Source organism: Papilio machaon, chromosome 1 (assembly GCF_912999745.1).
Source record: "Papilio machaon chromosome 1, ilPapMach1.1, whole genome shotgun sequence".
In the NCBI taxonomy this organism is placed as follows: domain Eukaryota; kingdom Metazoa; phylum Arthropoda; class Insecta; order Lepidoptera; family Papilionidae; genus Papilio; species Papilio machaon.
In genome coordinates this window covers 8,537,001-8,561,704 of record NC_059986.1, presented here as the reverse complement: position 1 = coordinate 8,561,704, position 24,704 = coordinate 8,537,001, and the positions used below count along the sequence as shown (strand labels likewise).

Sequence of the window (24,704 nt, the reverse complement as noted above, 5' to 3'; positions counted from 1 at the left end):
GCGCGCAGCCGCCGTGGAGAATGTGGCGACATGGACAGGTGGCCGCACTCACACCTGCACGATGGCCACTCGCCACCTATTAAACCTTGCATTGGCCACCTATAATAACGTTGCATGTGCTTCGATGACCATTAGGACCAGGCATGTGCTGAGCATGGCCTTTACACTAACGAACAACATAAAACATAGAAATGTCACGTAGATATTTTAACACAACGATATTATGATAAAAACATATAAAATTAATTCTTGACTTGTCGTTTTTCTTTAGAAATTGTTAACGAACTGTCTTGAGAATATACTAATGGTATTTTAATTTATTCATTGGTAATAACTTTTACCAACCGTGAGTTCTCACTACCAGATTGTAAGAAAAAAAAATTCTGTAGGTGTTTTTGAAAGCACACTGATGTCTATGTTCCTACCGCTACAATAAACACATAACCACAAATGACACTATTAAATTATTAAGAAAATGTATGTAATCACTTAAGTGTAAGTGTGTTCTAGTGCCGATAAATGCATCAAGCTTTCATTGATGTTGTCAACTAACGTGTCAACATTAGCTCTATATCTTAATAATTGGTTGTTCATAATCTTGTTAGATACTTGTAGCTATATGCCGCGATTTCAAACGCGATATACATCGACCACATCATTTAATCACAGCAATGAAGATCATAGATGTAAATATAATTCAGAACATCCCTGCTCGACTCCAAAGAGTTATAGCGTGATTATACTCGTACTGACTCTATAAAAAATCCATTAAAATGTTCATAGTACATACTAGAATATAACAAATTACGCAGAACATTTTATCCTTATTCCCGATTCGATAAAACTAAACACTTTTTGTGAACCATCAAGTATGCTCTAGAAGGTTCCGTTCCGCAATGGCTCTGTCACGGTTTCTTGCATAAATGTCTCATGAAATTGACCATAACCAGTCAATGACTTACCGCGAACCATATCTTTACAGTTCCTAATTATTCAAGTGGTTACTGCAATTATGTTTTATCGTACATCTTTCATCGGCAGCATGCGTGTGCGCTCCGCGCAGATCTCTTTTATGAAATATAGACATTAAAGTAATCGTTAAGTTTAATACATATTAAGTTATTTATAGGTACTGTTGCTTTGAACTGGTAGTTTAGTGCTAAAATTAATTCGTAAACTAGTGGCTCAAGCTTTTCAAGACATTTATAACACAAAACTTTCGTCGAAATACTTCACACCGAAAGAGTAAGTAGGTAATTTCAAACTTCACAAGTTTATTGTGGCTTTGGTATTAAAAAAAGATTTGAAAATGGAGCGTTGCGTTTTGTGGGCAACGGTCGCCATCACGATTTCACGGAGGCCAGTAATGGCCGCCATTAGACGCGTAGCGACACGGAAAATGGCGGACGACGACCCGAGACATGCCGCTCTGTGCGACCACAGCCATTCAGATCATCATTTAATATCAAACACAATGAATACCGTCAAACTGTCAGTTTCCACTGTAAATGTAAAGTGGTACCATCTGAACAAAAACTTATTACTATCTCTGTTTTTTCCAAAGGGAATGAAAGGGATGCCAATGTGTTTGTATTTCGGCTATAGGAACACAGGTAAAGTTTGAAAATTATTTGATTTACTTGTAAGTAGTTTACTTTATAAAAAACAACGCTCACTCATTTTAAACTAGTCTTTTAAACGGTATACAGCTTTCAAAAACAGAACTTGTAAAATAAACTCTTCATAAACGACAAAAATAAATGATGTAAATTAAAGACAAACATCGCGGTAATGCCACCTCCAAGACGAGAAAAACAAACTTTTGAACTACTTTTTTTCCAGAGTGTTTGATGTTCCCTATTTTCATTCAAATTATTTTGATTGAAAAGTGGATCCCATAATCAACAATTGTGCCACGTATCTCCAGAACGGCTAAGCGGCTCTGAAATTTGGCATAAATGTAGAACTTAGTCTGAAAGAACACTAATAAAGTTTTTTCTAATTAACGCCGACGAGTCGCAGGCAGCAGCTAGTAACTGATAATTAGAAAAATCAATTATCTTATAGATAAAATCATAATTTAAAAATAATAAAAATGATTGTTACTTGAACTGGATTAAAGCTCTTTTAATTTGTATGAGTAATGAACATTAATTACAGTAAGAATTAATGATTGACGTTAAAAGGGGAAACGAAGTCAACAGTTAGACATAACAACCCGTAGCAATCGCGATGGTGGCCATAGACCATGGCAGATTGTTAACTTTGCTTTACCTTCGTAATTTTCCGTTACCAGCCAGTTCATCTTACTTCATGCGTTAACCATAGACAGACATCTTTTTTTATTAATCCATAGCCGTAATAAAAATATTTTATTGCATCTATGATAAAGTCCAGTAAACAACATTGTAGACCTTTACAATATAAATATGTATGGGTATCTATACGTTAGTCTTTTGAAACTCAAATTTAATATTTTCTATGTTTCGTCTAAAATTAAATAAAATATTAGATAGAACGTACTTAATTGGAGCAGTAAATCAACCAAATATTAATTCGTTTTCTTAGGTAATTCATAAGTTATATAATATTTAATGGTTATATATTCCTTAACGATTGGTTGTATGAAAAGGCATTAGATTAATTTAGCATCGTAACGTCATAGTTTTTTTATGTTTTATGAAATGTACGCGTCTTTTTTGGGTGCCTAATACATATGGAAAGGCTGGAAATATTCTTAGCGATGTTAATCTTTTGCCTAGCCTAGAGCTAATTAAGGGAATTAAATACTATGCGATAAATATTTCTATGCGTTGTTAATATTTTGCCTAGAGCTATATTTAATGGGATTTAACATTATTTATTGCTAGATACATATCAATCTTTATTTACTATTAGTCTGTATCAAGTAGCCCTAATTTTATTAGGAATAAAATAAATATAACAAATACAATGCGATAAATATTTTATTGACATCTTGTAGATTAATTCTGAGAAATTTTTTAAAAGATATTACGCGGAAAATTAAAAAAAACTGATAAAACTGCTTTAACATTTTTAACAGCACTAATTTCATAGACTACGTACTGAATTGGTCAACTACCATAACATCGGTGTCAAATTTTTTATACATATTATACTTAACAGTGTACAGTGTAACAGTATTATATAATATTTAACAGTGGTAGACGCCAGCAACAACATCAGTTGCACGAATTGGCCTCGCCCGGTGAAATACCACGATCACACAGAAGACAGACGTCAAGTGGAAGTAATTCCACGTTTCGTCTGATGAGTGTGGTGCTGGAGACCTAATTTTAGTCCTCTTTCCCTTCCCACCCTTTTCTTATAAGGAAAGGATGGGAAGGGGAGGTGGATTTGATGGAGGAGATGCATAGGAAGGTTAAATATTCTCTATTTTTGCGTCTCCTCCTTCGTCGATTGGGTAGGCAACGCATTTGTAATTGCTAATGTCTGGGCAGCGGTCGCTTCGCCATTTCGGTGAATTCACGTGGCCGCTTGCTTGCCACCTTGTTATATAAAAAAAATGAAACAACATAATTAATGAAAAAATATTTTATTTAACTGTCTCAACAATAAAATATTTACACAATTACAATTAACATATTACACTGTACAATACTAACACTAAGTTTACATTATTTACAATCGGTTGAAGAAGTTTAATTTGGACCCAACGTATACTTCGATGTACATTTTATTCAGCAAAACACCATGGGTTACGTTCCCGAAGTTAGCTACTTATAATGAGCGAGACATATATATACAGTAAGTATTAGTGCGACAGAGATCGCAACGTTTGTTTCAAACTTCAGGAAGCAAGCCATGGATTCCATTTTACGTAATTATTTAGAGGTTCTATTATATTTGCAATAAATAATGCCTTATTTATTGACTGGCCGACACTATAAGTAAAAATATACTTGATTAATATAACTTTATCATAATTGGAAACACTTCGGTTTATATCAAATCGAAGTTGCAAATATATTTTAAAAATGAATCTACGTATAAAATATTCTACTTAGAATTAGCCAAATATGATAATATCGTATAATATGCGTACATAAATTACAAAAAAATATATATAATTTAATAAATGCACCTTCACAACAATCAATAAAACATTATTAAAGCGCGGTATGATTATATTCTTTCTACTATTCTACTAGAGCACAAAAACATGAGTCCTGATTACGATGACGTTATAGCGTTCTTGTATTACAAGATTCAAACTTTATGGTTCAGCTGCAAGCGCATTTCTATACTGGTGAGAGCGCTCAAGGTATATTACCCTCACCTTCTCATCTTTTTACATCCCATCAATACCTAAAATTGGGTTTGCAGCGTCTCGTCCAAAATTTCAAATTATCATCAATTTTTGAATGAGACTATATAGTGCGAAAAATATCAAAAAATAGCTACAAAAAAGTACATGAATGAAATGTTCTGTACCAATAATGTTAAAATTCTATACAATATGTAAAGATTTAGTAAAAAAACATAGTTGAGTTGCAAAGAAAAATGTCAAACAACACTATTAATATGAAAATAATTCGAACTACAATGAATGGAAATTCACATTGATGGTGGTGTGTTGTTATAAGACATAAAAGCCAATATGCTGTTGTAAAATTCCTTTATAAGTACCCATCGATGCATACGTATTTGGAGAGACTAAATGCTGTGACTTTACTATGAAGACTCCGGTATAGTACTATACAAACTTAAAGACGGCTCGTAATTTCTTACAAGACACTACACAGAACACAATTTTAATTTTTAATATTGGTATCACTAAGTAAAGATCTAGAAAATATAAAAGTAAAAATCTTATAGATAGCAGATGAAATTGAAACATGAAAATATTTCAAGTCTCAAGTTATTGTGCCCGCATAGTACTTGAAGTTTCACATGATTCTACATTTCAGACATAATTAAAACTTAAATTATAGGCGGTTACAAATTAATCATACAACCAATCAATGAAATACAAAAAAAATATCTAGGATAGCTATTTTGCATAAAATTTGATATATTGTAAAGAGAACTCAAAAATTCATAAAGTGCAAAAATCGGCAAAATTCAAATTACACAGTACATAAAAAAATTAACATAATTTCCTTTAAAATCTCTAAACAATGTACATTAATAAGTTATTACAGTAGTATATAAAATAATATCACTATGGTTAAAAATTAATATCAAGTTGTTTTTCTATTAAACAATTAATCTATGGAAATTATCTGTACAAAACATCGTATACAAATTACAGATAAGATATTTACAAGTTTTCATTAATTACCCCTGTTACTTATAATACAAGTCATGGATAAAAAAAATTATAATTATTTTGACACACGCAAAACCACTGACAATGTCACAAACTTTCGAACACCAACAGTATGTTTATTCAAGAAATTTCATTCAAGATTTAATTCTGGAAATAATTGGACGGATTTCATATATTTTTTATGAATAATAAACCTGGATTATAATTTTAAATTCAATAATATGTAATCAACTTCACCATTCCAATATCTATTATGATACTAAAAGCTTTGCACAAATTTATCACTGATTCTATTCACAATAGACTGTGGCAACAGAATCCAAGCATTACTAGTATATTACAACTATTAGGTTAGGTTTTGAAACGTTGGGTTTGGTTTTTCAAGCACTGTTCACTGTAAACTGAATATCACGGTACATTCACTGCAACATTAGTTTATATTGATGAAAATTATAACTAGCAGGTTATATACTGTTAGGTTACGTATCACAAACACTGTTCACCGAAGACTATTGTAACGTTTTAGGTTATGTTCACGAGCACTGTTCACTGTAAACTGATTGGTGTTCTATTCACAATAGCAGAAGTGCTGCAGCTTGCAGCGGCTGCGCGTGTAGCGACGGGACTATGCGTCGCTGGCCTCGTCCTAGCTGTCCTGCTCAGTCTCCAACTTGGTGCCGGGCCGGATCATAACCAGCTTCTCATCACCCTCGCCCGCTGTGTGTAGCGTCTCTATTGTGAGCATCATCTTGTCATCACAGCTGTCATCACCAGAGTCTGAGTACATCAGCTGGTTGGTGGTTGTTGTTTCCTGGAAATTTAAAAAAATGGAAATTTAAAATGCCTGCAAATTATTATGAAATTAAAAAATATACATGTATATTTAATAGTTTCAATGTATGCTAACCGTGCTCCTCGTTTTAGTGTGTATGCGCACATGCTTGGCGAGGTGGTCTGATCTCATAAACCTCTTGCTGCACTCGGGGCACTCAAACCGCTTCTCTCCGGTGTGAGTACGTCTATGCCTCTGCAGTTCGTCAGAACGTGTAAATCTGAAAGACAATTATTATCATATTTTATTTTATAGTACTCCTTTATTAACATGTAATAACGCTCTCCGCTTCCCATGCTCATCATAACCTCATTTTCTTTCATTTGTTCATATTCCTATAGAATGTAGAATATTTAATATTAATTCCTTTGTGACCGTCTATAACTGAAACAGCTTAACCGAATTCCAAATGTTAAGTATCATTCATTTGTGGCCATCATAAGGGGGGATTTGCTATAATCGCCACACATGGCAGGCGAATTGGCGATCGCAATGCTTCTGTGAAAAAACGGTTGTTTTTGTAAGAAATGAGAGAATGTTTTGTTGTCATTCGGTTCATATTTTTCCTTTGAATGTCATAGGACTTATTGAGTTTTGTAATCACTAGTTCTAGTAAGAATATAGTGATGTTATAGTTAACCTTTTGCCGCAGAAGAGCCAGTTACAGAGGAAGGGTCGCTCGCCGGAGTGCCAGCGCAGATGGGCGCGGAGATGCGAGGTCTTGCCGTACACCTTGTTACAGCCGGGGATGTGACACACATGCTGCTTCTTGCGGTCTACCTGTCTGCTGGGAACACACCCACATACTATGAAATACTAAGAAACATCTACCATTATAGTTTTCACAATTTTAGGTATATAGGGGCGTAAATGGGTTACGGGGGAGGGCACTGCACAGTGTAGATGACCTTAAGCCGCCGAGATATTTGAAAAAACCTATACAGTAACTTGTTTTATCTACATACTAGTGGAATTTAAAAAATAACTTAATTAGTAGCCTATATCTTTGTCCAGACTAAGTTCTATATCAATGCCAAATTTCAGCAATATCCTTTTAGTGGTTCTAGAGATACCTTCGAACAAACATCCATCCATCCATCCATACATCTAAGCATTTATAATATTAGTAAAAAGTAAGATTAATTGATGTGGTGTTATTACAATGTTATTTCCAGTGTGAAAGTTCTACAAGTGTATGTATGTGCTTGTATGTATGTGGGCACTCACTTCTCGCCCTGGTCGCAGTTAGGACAGGTGCAGGCGACGCGCTTCATGAGCCGCTTGCCGTGTGTGGGGCTCGGCTCGCGCAACTTCTCGCACTCCGCCCCGCCCCCCGCACTCGCAGTCCCGCCCCCGCCCCCACCCCCAGTGCTCACAGTCACCACCTGCCATTTGCCCGGCTCGGACGGGTCCTGCTGGATCTGTTGCCCAGCGAATGACGCCTCTGGAACATATTAAACGTACAATTAAATATAGAATTTTATGATATAGGCAAACTAAACAAGTTTAGTGGAAACGGAGACTAAGAGCAAAGCAAAAGTGTCAGGTTACCGATGACGGGTAGTTGTTGCTGCTGCTGCTGCTGCTGCTGTTGCGGCTGCGACATCTGAGCGAGTTGCACTCCTTGCACGCCGGGCATCACGGCCGGCACCAGCTGCACCGCGCCGCCCAGCCCGCCCACGCCCAGCGTTGGCATCTGCACAACCATTATTACCATGACCAACCTAGCTGATGCTTTACCAATCCCACATGTTATAATGTAATGTAGGCAAAAGATGATATGTATTGCTTTAGCCCACAGCCCACACCCACAACCAACTTCGACCACAATACCCTATGATAAGTGGTCAAAAGTTTGCATTAGCTTGTTGCCATGCACACAGTCTATTACCCATATTGCAAGCGTTTAATTGCTAATCGGTAAAAATACATATAAATGAACTAAATATAATAATCATACATTATATACTTATGTCATTACATTAAAGAATATTAAAATACAGCTGTATTTAAGCAAGTATTTTTTAATTAATAATTAGTTACATTTGGTTATTATCAATAAAAAATCTTATTAAAAAAAACTAAAATATTTCTCTAAGTTCGTTAGTGTGTACGAACCTTTACTTGCCCTTGTACTAACATTGAACAAGACCACGAAGTAACAAACAAAACGTAAGTCGCACACAAATCATACTTTTTTTTTGTACAAACTCATAAAAAATTAACCATATAACCCTTTAAGTTAAATCATAACAATGTTAATTTATATTAGCTTACGTACGTACGATGTTTTTTCTTTTGCATTTTCATCCGACGCCGGTTTAAGACGGAGCTTCCGAGAAACATTTTTACGCCGCATCGTGAACAATTACTCTGTTATGTTATGAACAACACGAATAAAAACAAAAAAAATCACAACGCGTGTATTTTTGTTTTAAAAACCACATGTTAGAATCACATTGTTTATTTTTGTTAATATAAGAAACGTATAAATATAACATTCATGCTAAAAAATGTCTTACGTCACACAACACAAGGGACAAACGGACACGAGGTGGACACGTTTAATTTATTAACACGTGGATCAATGACTGTTAACTCAACCTAAAACCGCAACTTAACTCCACCAACGATGACTTAAGAAGCTCTCATGTTTATACGAATGTTACATAGATGGCGTTATCTTACAATTAAGTAATTACTTAACGTAAATAAATTAATCAATGTTAATAACCGTGACAGATAACAAAATGATTCCGACGCCATTTTTGGATGTCTCAACCAATTAAAACACCCGAATACGTAGATGTATGAATACAGAAGCGAAAGAGGTGTGTCATAACCGCGCCAAATGGAATACTCTGTCTACCCCTCTGAGCAAGCGTGATTATATTGTTTTTTTATTTTTAGCCTACTTTTTAAAGTTCACTATCGGTGGCTAGTACCTTCTAATAAACATCCGTACAATCATTTAAACTTTAGCATTTATAATATTAGTAAAATGATCAAATACGCCGCTATAATTAATGACTTCTTAATTAAGTTAAAATTAATTAATATTATTCGCCGACAGTGAATACTGTTATCATTTTATTAATGAGCAAGTAACAACTTTCTCTACAACTTACATGAGAAATTATATTAAGGTTAAAATATATGAGAATAAGGTTAACGTCCGTGAAATGGATCAGGTTAACGAATTAAATACTGTGGCAAAAACAAAATGTTGATCTTAATGTTTAAGTACAAAGTTTATAGTACATATATTATAAGGAGTTTTTATTTATTTTTGTTTGTAACAAATCTCAAAAACTACTGGATCAATTACAAATATTCTTTTGCCATTAGAAAGTTACATTATCACTGATTAACATAGAATATATTCATAGTCTATGTTATATGTTATACTATATTTATTACTAGATTTATATTTTCACGCGGATAACTAGAGAATCCCTTCCCCTAAAAAATATTTTTTGATTGAAACCTCACAACCTCAATGGAGGTGTTCATTTGACTTAGCTAAGTGAGGCCAAGCTAAGCTAAGTTACCTGCACGACGTTCCTGACGGCCGTGCTGGCAGGTATGACGGTCAGCTGCTGCCCAGAGCTGGTCAGTATCTGCTGCTGGCCCACGCCCTCCGTCTGCATCGGGTTCGATACAGCCTTTATCCGAGCAGCGAGTGGATACAATATATAAATATATACATTATAATACAATATAATAGTATACATTGTATACAAATCATACATAGAAAGAGATAATATAAGTATAGTTATTTTCAAATATCTTGATACATTATGTACTGTACAATGACTCGGAACATAACTAAAAACTACTGTAACAATACTCATACTATATGTAAATAATTGAATTTGTATGAATCTTATTAGTTTTATATATAACAGATATATAACTCACTTTCATATATAAATTATATAAAATTTTTACAAAAATATATATTAATATATCTTAGAGTAAATCCCTTTAATATAAAAGAGCTCATAGACTACTGTAAGAATAGATAGAGGAATATAATACGGATAGTTAATTGTACCCATGTTCTGTCTATAGTCCGGTCGCGGAGCAGGAAGAATTTCGTACATTGAACTCGCATTACCTGTCTCTGTCGCTCCCGCGTAAATACAATGAGTCTCGCTCGCACAGAAACAAAGGCCGCCGTCCTCAGCGATTCTAAACCTTTAGTTTGTTTGTTTGCATAATAAAAATTTTATGGGCTCCGTTAGAAGGATTACCGAAAAGGTTAATTATTGGTTAGTTCGAAATGAACAATCGAAACGAATATTTGAAAGACGGAAGTGCAGGCATTCATCTATTTTATTGCCGGCTTTCCGATAGTTAATTTTTGGTTTTAAAATATTATGCAAATGAATTCTTCACTTCTCGAAATTGAACAATAGAGCAAAGTAACAGTTACTCCGAAACAGAGGAATCAGATTCTGTTTTTTGATTTTTTATTATTAGATACTTGTCTAGATTTTTATTTTTACTTGTATTATTAAATCTAAATATATGATTTATATAGTAATAACTATATTTTATAAGTTGGTAAATTTTCTTTCACTTTCAAATAATTCATGTAAACCGCACTTAATACAAAAACGTTTGGAACCTCTGTCAGTAGATAAAGAGGTCATTGTACGAAATTCTTCCTGCTCCGCGACCGGACTATACCCTCTCTCACCTGCAGCGTGATGGTGGCCGGCGTCTGCGCCGCGCTGACCGACGTCTGCGCACCGCCGTTCGACTGCGCCAAACCAAACACCCACATTGTATTTACAACTAATTTACAACTACCCACTGTGTCTACGTGAAAAAGGTATAAGAATTTTTTTTATATCCTAAAACCTTAATACTAAAGGCTAAATAACTGAAATAGGTTATACACTATCATCTTCAATTTATAAGATTTTATATACGTCAATTTTTTTGTTAAATTACGTCATAAATTGATAAAAAAAAGCCATAATTTGATACATAAAATGTTAGATGATATAATAAGCATTAAAACTGCTTCCATATTTAGCCCCATACAGTAAAATATATATTTTTAACAAGCAAAACCGTAGCAATTACCATCTTAGCATCACAAATAAAGATCTTACCTGTACATTGCCAAGTGACGCTATTTGTATTTGTTGAATCTGACCAGACGGAGTCAGAACATTGGCTACTTGCGGCTGTGTTTGCATCTGGAAAAGATTATTATTTTAGAAATACAGTCGAACCAAGAAGAACAAGGATATACAAGAAATCTCTAAAAGCGAGTCATTGTCCGGTCTTATCGGACAACATTTACTAGCGAGAAATTCGAGTTAGAGAGAAATCTCTGTAAGCAAGAAAAATATTGCGGTCCATTGAACTCTTGCTCGAGGTTGGACTGTAGTTTACTCCTTCATAAGATTATAATTTATATAAAGATTATAACTTTCCAACCATCTAACTAAACATATTGCAACTTTAGCTGCAAGAAAAAACAGTTTAGATTTATATATATATATAGATTTATATAGATTAGCATAGTAAATTTTGAACCCAATCAACTTTGCCCACGCTATGACAGTACTTTTACTTTACTTAGTTGAAAACGCTTTGTCAACATAAGTATTTGTTCACATCTTTGCCCACTGATATAGTCCGGTCGCGGAGCACGAAGAATTTCGTACATTGAACTCGCATTACCTGTCTCTGTCACTCCCGCGTAAATACAATTAGGCTCGCTCGCACAGAAAGAAAGGCCGCCGTCCTCAGGGATTGTAAACCTTTAGTTTGTTTGTTTGCATAATAAAAATTTTTTGGGCTCCGTTAGAAGGATTACCGAAAAGGTTAATTATTGGATAGTTCGAAATGAACAATCGAAACGAATATTTGAAAGACGAAAGTGCAGGCAACATCATCTATTTTATTGCCGGCTTTCCGATAATTACTTTTTGGTTTTAAAATATTATGCAAATGAATTCTTCACTTCTCGAAATTGAACAATAGAGCAAAGTAACAGTTACTCCGAAACAGAGGAATCAGATTCTGATTTTTGATTTTTTATTATTAGATACTTGTCTAGATTTTTATTACTTGTATTATTAAACCTAAATAAATGATTTATATAATAATAATAACTATATTTTATAAGTTGGTAATTTTTCTTTCTCCTTCAAATAATTCATGTAAACCGCACTAAATACAAAAATGTTTGTAACCTCTGTCAGTAGGTAAAGAGGTAATTGTACGAAATTCTTCCTGCTCCGCGACCGGACTATAGCAGTGATCCCTACGGTATTGAATACTTGTAAAAGACATCTGAACGGTAGGAAAATGGTACGCTCGTAAAAGGTATGTCCGTTGCCCACGCTTATTCCAGCAAAGCTACTTTGCCCACGCGTCAGCAGTTACCTGTTGTAGCTGCGGTATGATCTGCAAATGGTGGGGTGCGTGTACGGGCACGTGGACTGTGTGGTACACAGTATGTCCGTTGCCCATGCTCACTGGGACTTGCACGGGCACCACGCCCATGCCGCCCACGCTGCCCACACCACCACGGACTGCGACTCCACCACCTTTTAATTAATAAAATAGTTAACAAAACCTTAAAGCTACTACTAATTCTTTCTGCGCTGTTTGACATGGAATGTATCTTTGTTCATAGAAGGATCCAACGCAACTACAATCATAGTAGCATTTTTTTTTTATTTTAACAGTAACCTAATGATATATACCGTGTCATATATATATATATGTATACTTATAATTATGATGGGTTGTAAAAATAAAGTACATTCAATGTTTCTAGTTACTACAATCAGGGTAGGATCAAAGTGCTACTACAAAAAATTACCGGCAAATTAAAATTTAAGACAACCAAATCAGTAATTTTAACATCAGTGGGTGTTAGCACGAATATTTGTGACAATTACGATCGTGTCGTCAATGATAAAATTTGTATTAAAATCGGGAAAGTAAAGTACAAAAATTTCATAATAATTTTGACATAATTGTTGACGATACGTAAATATTCGTGATAGGCCCACTGTATAATATTGTACATTAAAACATAGATAAACACCTGAAACGTTGAAAATGTCGATTAAATAATCGAATTCATACTTGATTGAATAGTTTTCTTACAGCAAACAACCAGAAATTATTTGAAAGCATAGAACTAATGAAAGTGATGAATGGATTAATGTGAAAACAAGAAAAGCAAAGAAATTGTATTAAAAAAGCATTGTGCTAACGAGAAAGTTGTTTTGCCGTAGTATTCTACTGCTCTTAAAAAATCCTTAAAATTCTTGTTCAAATTACAAAGATTACATAATTTGTTATGAGCAGTGGAAACCAACGGCAATGCAGAGAGAGAATTCTTCCAACAAATATTGTTATACATTATTACAAGTTAATTTTTCAGATGGTAACATTCAGACATACAATTTTGATAAATTAAATTTTATTCACATTATTTTCAATAGTTCAAATCTAGATCATTTTACATTCTAGACTAGTAATACTAAAGTTATTATAACGAATAACAATTTTTCTGTCTTTTAATATAATAAAAAGGAAAGTTTTTCATTTGCATTGAATTGGCAATCATAATAAGCGACACAGATTGTATTTTTTACTAGATTTAATAACAGGCAACAGCTAATCTGAAATAAGTGAAGAATCCTCTCAATGTTTGTTAGAGGTGAAATACCAACCTTGTCCCTGTGGGCTGGTGGGTGACTTAGTTTCTTTAGTGTTGCCATTCTTGTCGGCAGAGGGCAGTGGAGAGCTGGAGATAGTGATGGCCTGGCTGGTCGGGATCTGAATCCCGGCGGGAAGGGAAAAGTTCCCGGGGATCGTGATCATCGGCTGATTCCCGGCGAGCGCGCTCAACGGTATCGATATGTTAGAGCCCGGGATTGTGACCGTGGCCTGTTGCTCTGTTAGCGCACAAGTCAATGGGGAAGCGGAAAATATTGATTAGTATGAGAAGTTAGCGGCAAGTGCGGGTGAATGAATGACTGGGTGAATGACTGAACTGAATATGTCGAACGATTTCTTATTTCACTAGTACAGGCATAACAAAAGGCTAACTGCAAGAAATTTCTTTGAACACCACTTAGATAGATTGACTATGTGTACTGTTTTTTTTTTAATAAATCAAAAATCCGTTGATACTGAAGTTCATTTAAATTTTACGAAATCTAGATATTTTTTTTTAAATTAGACATATTCAACTCAGATATTGAAAAATAGTGGATTATGTGAGAACACAGAGCATGCATTACATCATCTAAAAAAATGAATAGAAAAATAAACCAGATAAAAAAATATGTAAGAAATATGAATTAAACAAAGCGAAGCAAGTGCACGGAAAACAAATCCCAGAGCAATCCCAAAGCTAAGAAGATATTTGGTACAGATGAAATATACCCTAAATATAATATATGTACTTGGTTTTAACCTAAATAAATATTTAATATTCAATGGAAAAGATTTGGTCTGGTAATTTTCTTGTTATCTCCAGAAATCTTAAAAAAAAAAAATGTCTCCCATTGTATTTTACTCTAGAATTCCACTGCCAAATAATACATATACAAATTTACTGTTTTTTTTTCATACATATGAGAGGGTGATACGTTTTTATACATGTTTCGGCAGTGAAAATTCAAGATATATAAAACTTACCGGCAGGTAAATGCATGACATTCTGCAGGAAGCCCGCAGGTAGCACCGGTGTTCTCACCAGCTGACCGTTGACCAGGCTCACTTGACCCATTCCTGAGAAGTTCTGAAATTAAAACAGAACACATAAACGACCATAAATTACAGAAAGGCCTAACCTAGTTTTACATATATTTTAACATCTTAATACCGTTCTTTCTATGGGTCTCCAATGCCACAAACATCATCATCAGCTCACTATACGTCCCCATTGAGGGGATCTACCCTAAATCAGTGTCTAGGTCATAGTCAACTACGCTGACCCAGTACATGTTGGTTGACTTCACACATTTTGAATTTCTTCTCCGATATGTGCAGGTTGCACACACCTTGTTATTTGAACCTAGGACTTATAGATTACAAGTGCTTAATCCCTATGCCACCGACACTCTCTTGCATGCCACAAACACTTTTTTTTACCCTATTTATGAGATTGTATATTAAATAACATATACAAAAGGTTATCTATGTCTGAAGTTGAGCATACTTTCTCGTATACTCACATTGTTATTTTGTTGTAATGTCCAGAATTTGACTCCTTGGTCGTTATCGACCTGGAGCTCATCCTTCCTCCATTATATAAACACAAGAAAACAGTTGTCAGACTTAAATGTTTCCTGACCTGTTCATATTGTTGTGGCAACAAAAAATCATACTACTAAAGTTACAATTATTCATTAGTTAGGACTAGGAATAATTTTCATATTATAATGTTATTTTCAATCCGTACTATCTATGGTAGGAATTCCCAAAGGGGGTTGATATCGACCCCAGGGAACTTAAAGAATTGCTAATTCTCACTCTGTCTTCTTCTATTGACCTAAGTCAGAATTAATAATAATAATAATTGACCTTAAAAGTAGGTAATTTGGCCTTGGAGGTCTGTGGTAACGGTTCATTTTGAAAAAGGGGGTCACTTCTCCAAATAGTTTGGGGATCCCTGATCTATGGTTCAATTGGCTACTTTTTCAACTATTTAAATATTCTATTTTCATATTAGAAGTATGCCAAAAAAATATTTAATCAAACATACAAATTTCCAGGATCATAAGTAGCCTATGTGTTCTTTCTGACTGTGTTTTACATCTATACCAAATTTCATAGAGAGCTGTTGCACCTTTCCTAGTAACAAATATACATACATCCAAACATTGATATTTATAATATTACTAACTATCACAAGCGATTACGTCTGCACGGAATTAAAAACTTTATACATAGCCTATGTGTTCTTCCAGACTATGTTCTACATCTGTACCAAATTTCATAAAGATCTGTTGAGCCGTTCCGGAGATACCTTCAAACATCCATCCATCCATCCAAAGATTCGCATTTATATTAGTTAGATTATTGTATGTACTGACTTGTGCATGTTGTGCAGGTATGAAGAGTGCCTCCTGACCGTCCACAGTGACAGCCTGCATCGGAGCCACACCCCCTACACCCCCCACCAGGCAACCTCCGTACACACCACCAGCTTGTTGCTGTAAATGCACATCAAATATGTTAAAATCATATCACAATATAACATAGAAAAAAAAACAACTAAAAACAAAAAAATACTTAAAAATTAAAAAAAATATGCCAACGCCAACTACTTGTTTACTACATTGTTAATAATTTATTAATGTTGCGACTTTCTCCTCTTTTTCCTATTATTTAGTTCAGAGAACCTATCACGAGTATTTACGAAATGCGTCTTCATAACGTTATCGACATAAGTCAAAATTTGTATGAAATTTATTAGTGTACTCTATGTCTGGTAGGGGCGCTGTACAATTAAATACAAATTGTGTAATGCTCTCAGATTTAATTTTCAATGAGGCTATTGATGTTATTTAACGTTTGCAGTTGTACACATACCTGCAGCAGCTGCGGATGTATCTGCAGCAGCTGCTGAGGCGCGTTCTGGTAGGTGGCACCTTCACCACCACCACCGCCCAGCAGCTGCTGAAGCTGCTGCATCGATATCACCTGTATATACACATTTACTTATTAATGAAAGACTAGCTGTCACCCGCGACTCTGTATGCGTAGAATTAAAAAAAAAATAGTAGCCTATGTGTTATTTCAGACTATTTTCTACATCTGTACCAAATTTCATTAAGATCCTTTGAGCCGTTCTGGAAATACATTCTAACAAAAATCCATCCATCCATTCATCTAAACATTCGCATTTATAATATTAAGTAAGATTGAGAATACTCCTCGTTGAGTTATAGTTGTTACACGAATATGCAGATGTCTATGGGCAGCAGTTAATTCGCTATTTCGGCGAATTCAGTTATCACTTTTCTTTGCCGCTTTATGATATAAATTTTTTTATGTTTTCTTACCTGTGGCTGCTGCACTTGTATGCCATTTGGTACAGTACTAGCTGCGTTCACTATCGCCGCTGACAACTCATTGCCCTGTAACCATAACACATACATATAGAAAAATATATAAAAATATGAGAAAAAAAATGACTCTTTTTTCTGTACATCCTCTCCCCTGTATTAAAAAGTATGTAATAGATCAGCGACCTTTAAAGTGTAACGCAACATATAGGTGACAATTTACTCATTTGCCACCATCTACAAAAAACATGGATACAGTGGGATCTATTACCATCACCTATTTTTGACATCTCTACACCATCTTCATCTTTTTTCTGCTTTAAATCCAAACAAATCCACTCATCTAAATGCTATGTTGTACCTTGTACCGGTCAAATCGATTTCTCAAATATTCCACAGTAATCATTATTAAAAACCATCAAGAAAATATATAAAACTAGCTTTTACCCGCGACTCCGTCCGCGCGGAATAAAAAATAGTTCAATATGTTATAATTCTTGAGTTATAAATAGTGTAACTAACACGACTTTCTTTTATATATTAGGTCCTTACATATGAAATTGGCGTTTTGTATGGGAGGAACAAAAAGTCGAATATTTTTTAATATAATATATTTAATTAATCAAAGTATGAACCATTATTTTCTATGCACTTTTGCCATCTCATAGGTAGTTCATTGATCCCTTTACTAAAAAAAACCAGTCGGACGGGAATCAATAAAATCTTTGAAGGCGATTTGGACTGCCCCATCGGAGTTGAATTTTTTCCCTTGCAAGAAGTTATCCAAATTTCAAAAAAAATGGTAATCTGTTGGAGCAAGGTCCGGGGAGTACGGAGGATGTCTTAGACTTTCCAATTGAAGCTCTTCTAATTTAATAGCCGTCTGTTGCGCAGTGTGTGGTCTAGCGTTGTCGTGAAGCAGCAGTGGCGTGGAGCGATTGACCAGCCTAGGTTGTTTAGCCGCTAGCTTTTCCATCATGGTTTGCAATTGCTGACAATAGACATCAGCCGTAATAGTCTGGCCAGATTTGAGAAAACTGTAATGAACAATACCGGCACTAGTCCACCAAACGCTTACATGTAACTTTTTTGGGGTTAATTTTCGCTTGAGGCAGGATTTGGCTGGCTGGCCAGGATCCAACCATTGCGCTGAGCGCTTCCGATTATCGTAAAGAACCCATTTTTCATCACAGGTAATGATTCGGTTTAAAATACCTTCATTATTGTGCCGGTTTAGTAATGTAACGCAACAGTCGACGCGCGTTTGCCGGTTTGCTTCAGTCAATTCGTGAGGTACCCACATTTCAAGCTTTTTAATCTTCCCAATTTGCTTCAAGTGAATTAAAACAGTTTTATCACTAACATCGCAGCCTGCAGCTAACTCGGACGTGGTTTGCGATGGATCCGCTTCCACAATAGCCTTCAACTCTTCATTATCAACTTGAGGCTCAGGCCGACCACGGGGCTTGTTCTGCAGATCGAAATTTCCAGAACGAAAACGTTGGAACCAAAAACGAACTGTGTTTTCTTTTGCAACACGACCGCCATACACATCATTCACCCTTCGAGTCGTTTCCGCAGCACTAGTGCCACGGCGGAACTCGTACTCGTAAATAATGCGATATTTTAAGTTTTCCATTTTGTAAAATGAGTGACGCAAACAGAAAAAAACAGAAGAAAAAAAACAAATGAATGACGGTCATCGAACCACAAATACATGAGTCTATAGCTGTACAAATTTTAATTTGGAATTCTTACCAAAGAGGAGAAATTCGTGATTAAAGTGGCCAGTACGAAAAACGCCAATTTCATATGTAAGGACCTAATATATAGATGTACAATTGTTAGTAAGTGCAAGGATCTAACTTAGCTCAAGGAATCATTAACTATTGTGCAAGGGTCATAAATATTTTACCGAACCTTCTAAAAAGGAAATTACTAGCATAATGTAACCTAACTCGGGATATTGTTTTATAAAAAGTGATAAACAAACACCTTTTTTATTATTATTTTTTTAAATTATTATATTTATAAAATGTCTTAAATAATAAATCAATGATTACTAAAGCTATTAACTTATAGCCTTTGTATATAATGTTGTAGTCCTGAAGATTCTAAATCTGATTAATGGAAAATAATGAAGTTTTGATGAAGTGCATGAAAAGCTGTTTTAATTTTATTTCCTTTATTAGTTATGCAGCTAAATTTGTTAATATTGTAGAAGCAAGTTTCGTAGAATATTAGCAAGATTGTTTCAAAACATCAACTTATTATCCCGAACAAGTTATGTTAGATATAATATTGTTATGTTTAATAACAATGCTTTAACTCACTGTTAAACCTTGAGCTCTAAGTTGTTGCACAACAGCGGTACTAATGACCCTCAATTGAGGTTGTTGTTGTAAATATTGTTGTTGTATGGCGGCAAGAGTTGCCGCATCCCCTTGCACTTGTTGTTGTACTAGTTGAGCCTGTTGGACCTGTTGTTGTTGTTGTTGTTGCTGTTGTTGTTGTTGTTGCGCTTGTTGCTGCTGTTGTTGCTGCTGTGCCTGCTGCTGTTGCTGTGCTTGTTGCTGTTGTTGCGCTTGTTGTTGTTGCTGTGGGCCTGTAATGTAACATAAATAAATTTATTGTGATTGATATTAGTGTATTTTTAGGGAAGACATATTAAATTATGATTAACCACATTATTTTTGTTTTGTCTTATGAATAAGTCCAACACCAATATCTATGGTTCCTATGAATAATGTGCAAATTGACAACTTTTCAGGAGAGGTTCTTAAAATTTCAACCATATAGGAAAATAGACCACATAGGCCCGGATCTAAACGGATCTTAATGAAAGTTGGAATAGATGTAGAATATAATCTGGAAGAACATGTAGGCTACTCATTGAGTTTTTTTTTTTTATTCCATGCTAATATTTATATGATTTATTTATTGGATTCAAAATAAATTTTGATGAAATGGTGTCCTTAGACTATTTAAAAGTACATGATCTTACTGTAGTGTTGTTGTTGTTGCTGTTGCTCTTTCTCTTGTTGTTGTTCGGGCCCCATGTTGGCTGCGCCGAGGCGGCTGCAAGTTGCCGCCAGGAGTGCCAGTGGAGACTGGTTGCCACTCTCTTCTTGCTATAGCGAACAAATCACATGAAAACAATGATTTATTGAAACAAAATTGACTTACTAAAGTTACTGTTTTAATAAAATATATGTTTGTTCCATACATTGTGATTATGTGAGCAGCAATTTTATTAATATACTTCCCTGGTGTGTTTAAATAACTGTTTCCAACAGCTAAACATATAATTATCATCAACTTGTTCTTGTCCCTATGTAGGGTCGGCACAATATGTACTACTCTTTACATCTCTATCAGCCGTTATATTCAAATTCACTCCTTTCTTACACATATACTATTTCACACAATTCTCTTGTGTGATCACAAATCCATCCATACTTTCTTCGGTCTTCCCCTACCTTTGTAGCCATCCACATACAATCTCATTACTTTTCTGTTTATGTTATAGTCGTCTCTCTCCATATGTTGGAGCATATGTATGCATTGGAAAGCATACATTGTACCAAGCTAACATTCTGCTTCTCAATTTCTCCATTACTGGAGCTACTTTAAAATTCTCTCTAATATAGGTACACATTTTTAACTTTATCCCTTCTAGTCACACCGCACATCCATCTTAGAATACATATCTCAAATACTGAGATCCAACCTTCTTCGAAATTTAATGTAATGTTCATTTTATCTATTAGATAAAACTTGTTGTATTATTTGAATTTGAAGTTATTATTTTTTTTAATTTAATTAAAGGACTACTTGAAATTTTTTACACAAAAGAACTATCATAGCAACTGAATGGATTTAAAACCTCAGTGTGAAAAAAAATATTGGTTCAGTCACCTTAATGTAGTACTGTACCTTATACCTTATTTTACATGGATATTACGTATTTCATTTGCATGATTTAAAATTAAATTAAAACTAATTTTTAAAATTAAACTAATTGTGAACAGAAATCTTTTCTTTATATAAAAAAATGATATTGTAAAAGTTCACGTAATTTTGTAAAATATCAAAAAGAGAACCAAGTTTTAACGATTTATAAGACAAGATTTCTTTAACAAATTTTTAATTTTAGTCAAAGGTAATTTGTTTAAATTATTTTGAAATTATACTTAAATAAACAGCGTTTACACTTATATGCATGGAAAACATCGATATGATTGAGATAGAAAAAAAACAGTATTATTATGAGTCAAGCGTCGTTACTTTTTACGCAATGTTCGAAATTCAACTTTGGTATTTTACGTTATGCTTGTAATGGAAATAAATACGTCACTTAGATAAGAATTCAAAACTTTTTGTTTCCAAAGTTACAAACTATTTTGAAATCATTAAAATGTCTCGTAATAATTAATTTTGCTTAAATAGCCTACATTATGCGCGATTAAGGTATTGATTACACATCTTCAGAAATTTCATATAACAAGATGTACTTAGAAATTATCATAGAGTTTGTTTATTGCAATAGTTGGGAGTCGACACGCCTTTTCCTAACAAGTGCCGGGAGCCGGGAGTCGTCGCACGCAAGGCCGCCGCCGCCCTTTGATCCACCCACCTTAGGTCGCGTGGCCGTGATTTCACGAATTGAGCTACATGCATCCAATTAAACGCCTCGCCTACATGTATTGTAAGTAATGCTCTATTTGATAAAATAATATGACGAGATTGTCTTACGAATTACGTTTAATTCGGTAAATACGAAGTTCGGAAATATGAAACGCAATTCGGCGCAATGGTGAATTAGCATGGAACATGCGCAATTGATTTACAACACTGGTAAGACTTCGTGGGACATAATGTAAAGTTACTTAGTTACAAGTGGGTGGGTAAGAGGAATCGGAAGAGGCCGTTGATGCTATTTCGGCAAGGGAGTAGCTCGCGACGCGGTCACAACCTCCCGCGCGTGGCCTGCCGGGCCCCACACGGCCGGGGCCGCGCTCGCCCCGCCCTCCCCCTGCGTCGGTCGACACACGAGACCGCTCGCTGGCGTCCGATCTATTACACAATAACACTGCATCCGTTCACTTTTTGCGCCGTTTACCTTGATTATCTTGTCCTCACTGATGTATTCAATCTTCAGTTTAGGGGACTCAGACGACATCATCTACTTTATACTTGCAAACGATTATTTTCCTTTGTTTAAGTACGGACGCACCATTCTCACGACCGGCCGCCAAACTGCGGCGAGTGAACTGACGATTGTAGACGAACGCGTTCGGCGCGCTTCGGAGATCCGCCTCCCATCGCTGTCGTACTTGATGCAGTTTTATTCTCTCAAACGAATTATTTCGCTATACGAAAGTAAAAAATTGTTTTCAATCGAAGTCAAGATACAGTGGTAGCGTTATACTTAAGTTACTTTTACTTTTCAGTGCAAGAAAATTTTTGTAAAGTGCTATTTCAGTTTGACGGCCAGTATCGCTGTCTCGTTCCCTCGTAGACAGGTCTTGATTATTGGTAGGCAGCAGCTGCGCCTCTCTTCTCCTCCCCGTCGCGGGTGCGGCGCCGCCGCCCGATAATAATAATTGAAAGTAGGAAGGACGTAATAATGGGTGTATAACCTCGCGCCCGCGTCCTCCTTGGGCGGGCAAAAAATGCACACATGTCGGGCTCGGCGCGTCGGCGCACAATTTAGCGCGCGGGCTCGGCAGGAGCGCGCCTGTAAACAAACGATAAAGGTGCTCGGCCTCCGGGCTTTGTTCATCACAACTTCAGATTACTTCGCGGTCGCTAACGACGCTGTATTTCTCAGAATATCTTATCGCTGCCAGCTTTCGTATTAAACATATAATACCTTGATATTACCTGAAGATATTTGTTGCCTTAGCACTCATACCAGACTATTGTTGACGTCGAGACAAAATTTGTTAGTCGTCATGATGACCTGGTTGCTATTTATAAAGATGGCCTTAGTTGGTTCTAGAGATATAGGTGAAGGAAACCGGCTTTGTTCAGCTGTGAGATCTTATAGACTACTCAATACGCTATTATTCGTTGTTTTTGATTATAATTATTAACATGAGTAAATTTGAAATAAAGGAGGCGTACAACAATTAAATAGTGTACCAATGTGAATAAGTTCACTAACGCATGTTTTTCAAATTCACATTTTTGAATTTATAAATATATGTGTATAAAAATAGAGTCATTGTAATTGTTTAGCGGAAGAGAAATCTGTATTAAAATTTTTATTTATAACATTTTTAATAGCAATAAGATTGTACTGTCACGTAGCGAGAGTGAAAGTGGAACTGCGTTTTGTGAGTCGCCCCGAGTCCATTATGCACGAATGAGCAGCCGCCCCGAGAGATCGTGTGTCCCGGCCTTAATTATATCCAATATCACAACCTTATTTTCAACTCTACTTATATAGAATAAGGTTGAAAATCAAATGTCAAAAAGATATTAGACTTGATTATCAAGCGAACCGTACTTTACGTGAACGTGTTAATTTATTTTACACCTTATTAGATACAACATAAAGTACAAATTAGATATAGTTGTGTAGAGCATGTATAACATTATTAGTTTTGTGTTAGCTCTATTATGGGTGTACCTTGGCGTGGCTGAAGCATGAGGCATGCGGCCGGCGGCGGCGGGTACCACGTCACAGCCGCACTGTTTGTGCTTTGATTTAATCACTTGATGCACGATACTCGCTACTGATGAAATCACCTTGCCCAGTTTGCGCGGGAAAACACTGAATGCATTTTAATTTTTTTTTTATATTTTGCAACATGAATTTGAAGTATGTTTGTAACGTGATCCAGTCATGTTATGAATTGATACTGGCCACACCGTGAGAATTACAATTTACATAAAAATAAAAATTTAGTTAAAACGTTATGGGGCAGGTTTTTTTCTATTTAATAAATTCGTTTGCTAAAATATTTAATAGCGTTGGATATCATTTATTAATCAATCGATTATCCCATCTGGTAGATGCTACACTGACACTTGTTAGTTTTTTTTTAAGAGAAGGGGACGAACGCGCGACCTTTACTAAGAATAACCGTTACTATAGATTTACTATTAAATAAAATAAAGTCCAACAACACTTACAAAAATCTAAAATTTTGTGTTTTTAAACATATTTGGATGAGCAGAACAAGATATTTCATATTGTTATTTTAGGCTCGGGATTCAACTCAGCTACCGCTGTAGCTACTGGATATCGACTGTTATCTTACTAATATTATAAATGCGAATGTTTGGATAAATGGATAGACGTTTGTTTAAAGGCAATCTCCGAAACGGCTCAACGGATCATGATGTAATTTAGCACAGATGTAGAACATAATCTGAAAGAACGCAAAGACTACATAATATGTTTTTTAATTCTGCTCGGACGCAATCGACGGCGACAGCTAGTCTATACATATAGACAGGAAAATTAAATTTGCGCGACATTTAA

At 35.3% G+C, this 24,704-nt stretch overlaps 1 protein-coding gene across 5 annotated transcripts; it reads right to left on the bottom strand.

Annotated features, from left to right (window-relative positions):
- Positions 1–5,332: 5,332 nt before the first annotated feature.
- On the bottom strand, positions 5,333–22,463 carry LOC106718848 (transcription factor Sp3). 5 transcript variants are annotated; one of them, XM_045678584.1, is made up of 17 exons: positions 22,332–22,463; positions 20,214–20,340; positions 19,543–19,814; positions 17,207–17,281; positions 16,734–16,844; positions 16,235–16,354; positions 14,835–14,937; positions 13,862–14,086; positions 12,558–12,721; positions 11,273–11,359; positions 10,852–10,914; positions 9,698–9,811; positions 7,698–7,842; positions 7,374–7,590; positions 6,787–6,933; positions 6,222–6,366; positions 5,333–6,125 (listed from the first exon to the last, which is right to left on the bottom strand). In XM_045678584.1, exons 1-17 carry the CDS (start codon positions 22,392–22,394, stop codon positions 5,961–5,963), a joined length of 2,343 nt encoding a protein of 780 aa, XP_045534540.1. In that variant the 5' UTR covers positions 22,395–22,463; the 3' UTR covers positions 5,333–5,960. The 5 variants fall into 5 exon arrangements, with proteins under 5 accessions (XP_045534540.1, XP_045534576.1, XP_045534622.1 ...); XM_045678620.1 differs by having other exon boundaries at positions 6,787–6,930; XM_045678666.1 differs by having other exon boundaries at positions 9,698–9,790.
- Positions 22,464–24,704: the final 2,241 nt, after the last annotated feature.

What these genes read in the sequence shown, in the direction of transcription:
- LOC106718848 (XM_045678584.1), bottom strand. Translation starts at nt 22,394, where the DNA reads ATGATGTCGTCTGAGTCCCCTAAACTGAAGATTGAATACATCAGTGAG. An exon ending in TACATCCGCAGCTGCTGCAG is followed by an intron (nt 16,355 to 16,733) that starts GTATGTGTACAA and finishes GTGCATTTACAG; the next exon opens with CAACAAGCTGGTGGTGTGTA. An exon ending in CGGCCACCATCACGCTGCAG is followed by an intron (nt 9,812 to 10,851) that starts GTGAGAGAGGGT and finishes GCTCGGATAAAG; the next exon opens with GCTGTATCGAACCCGATGCA.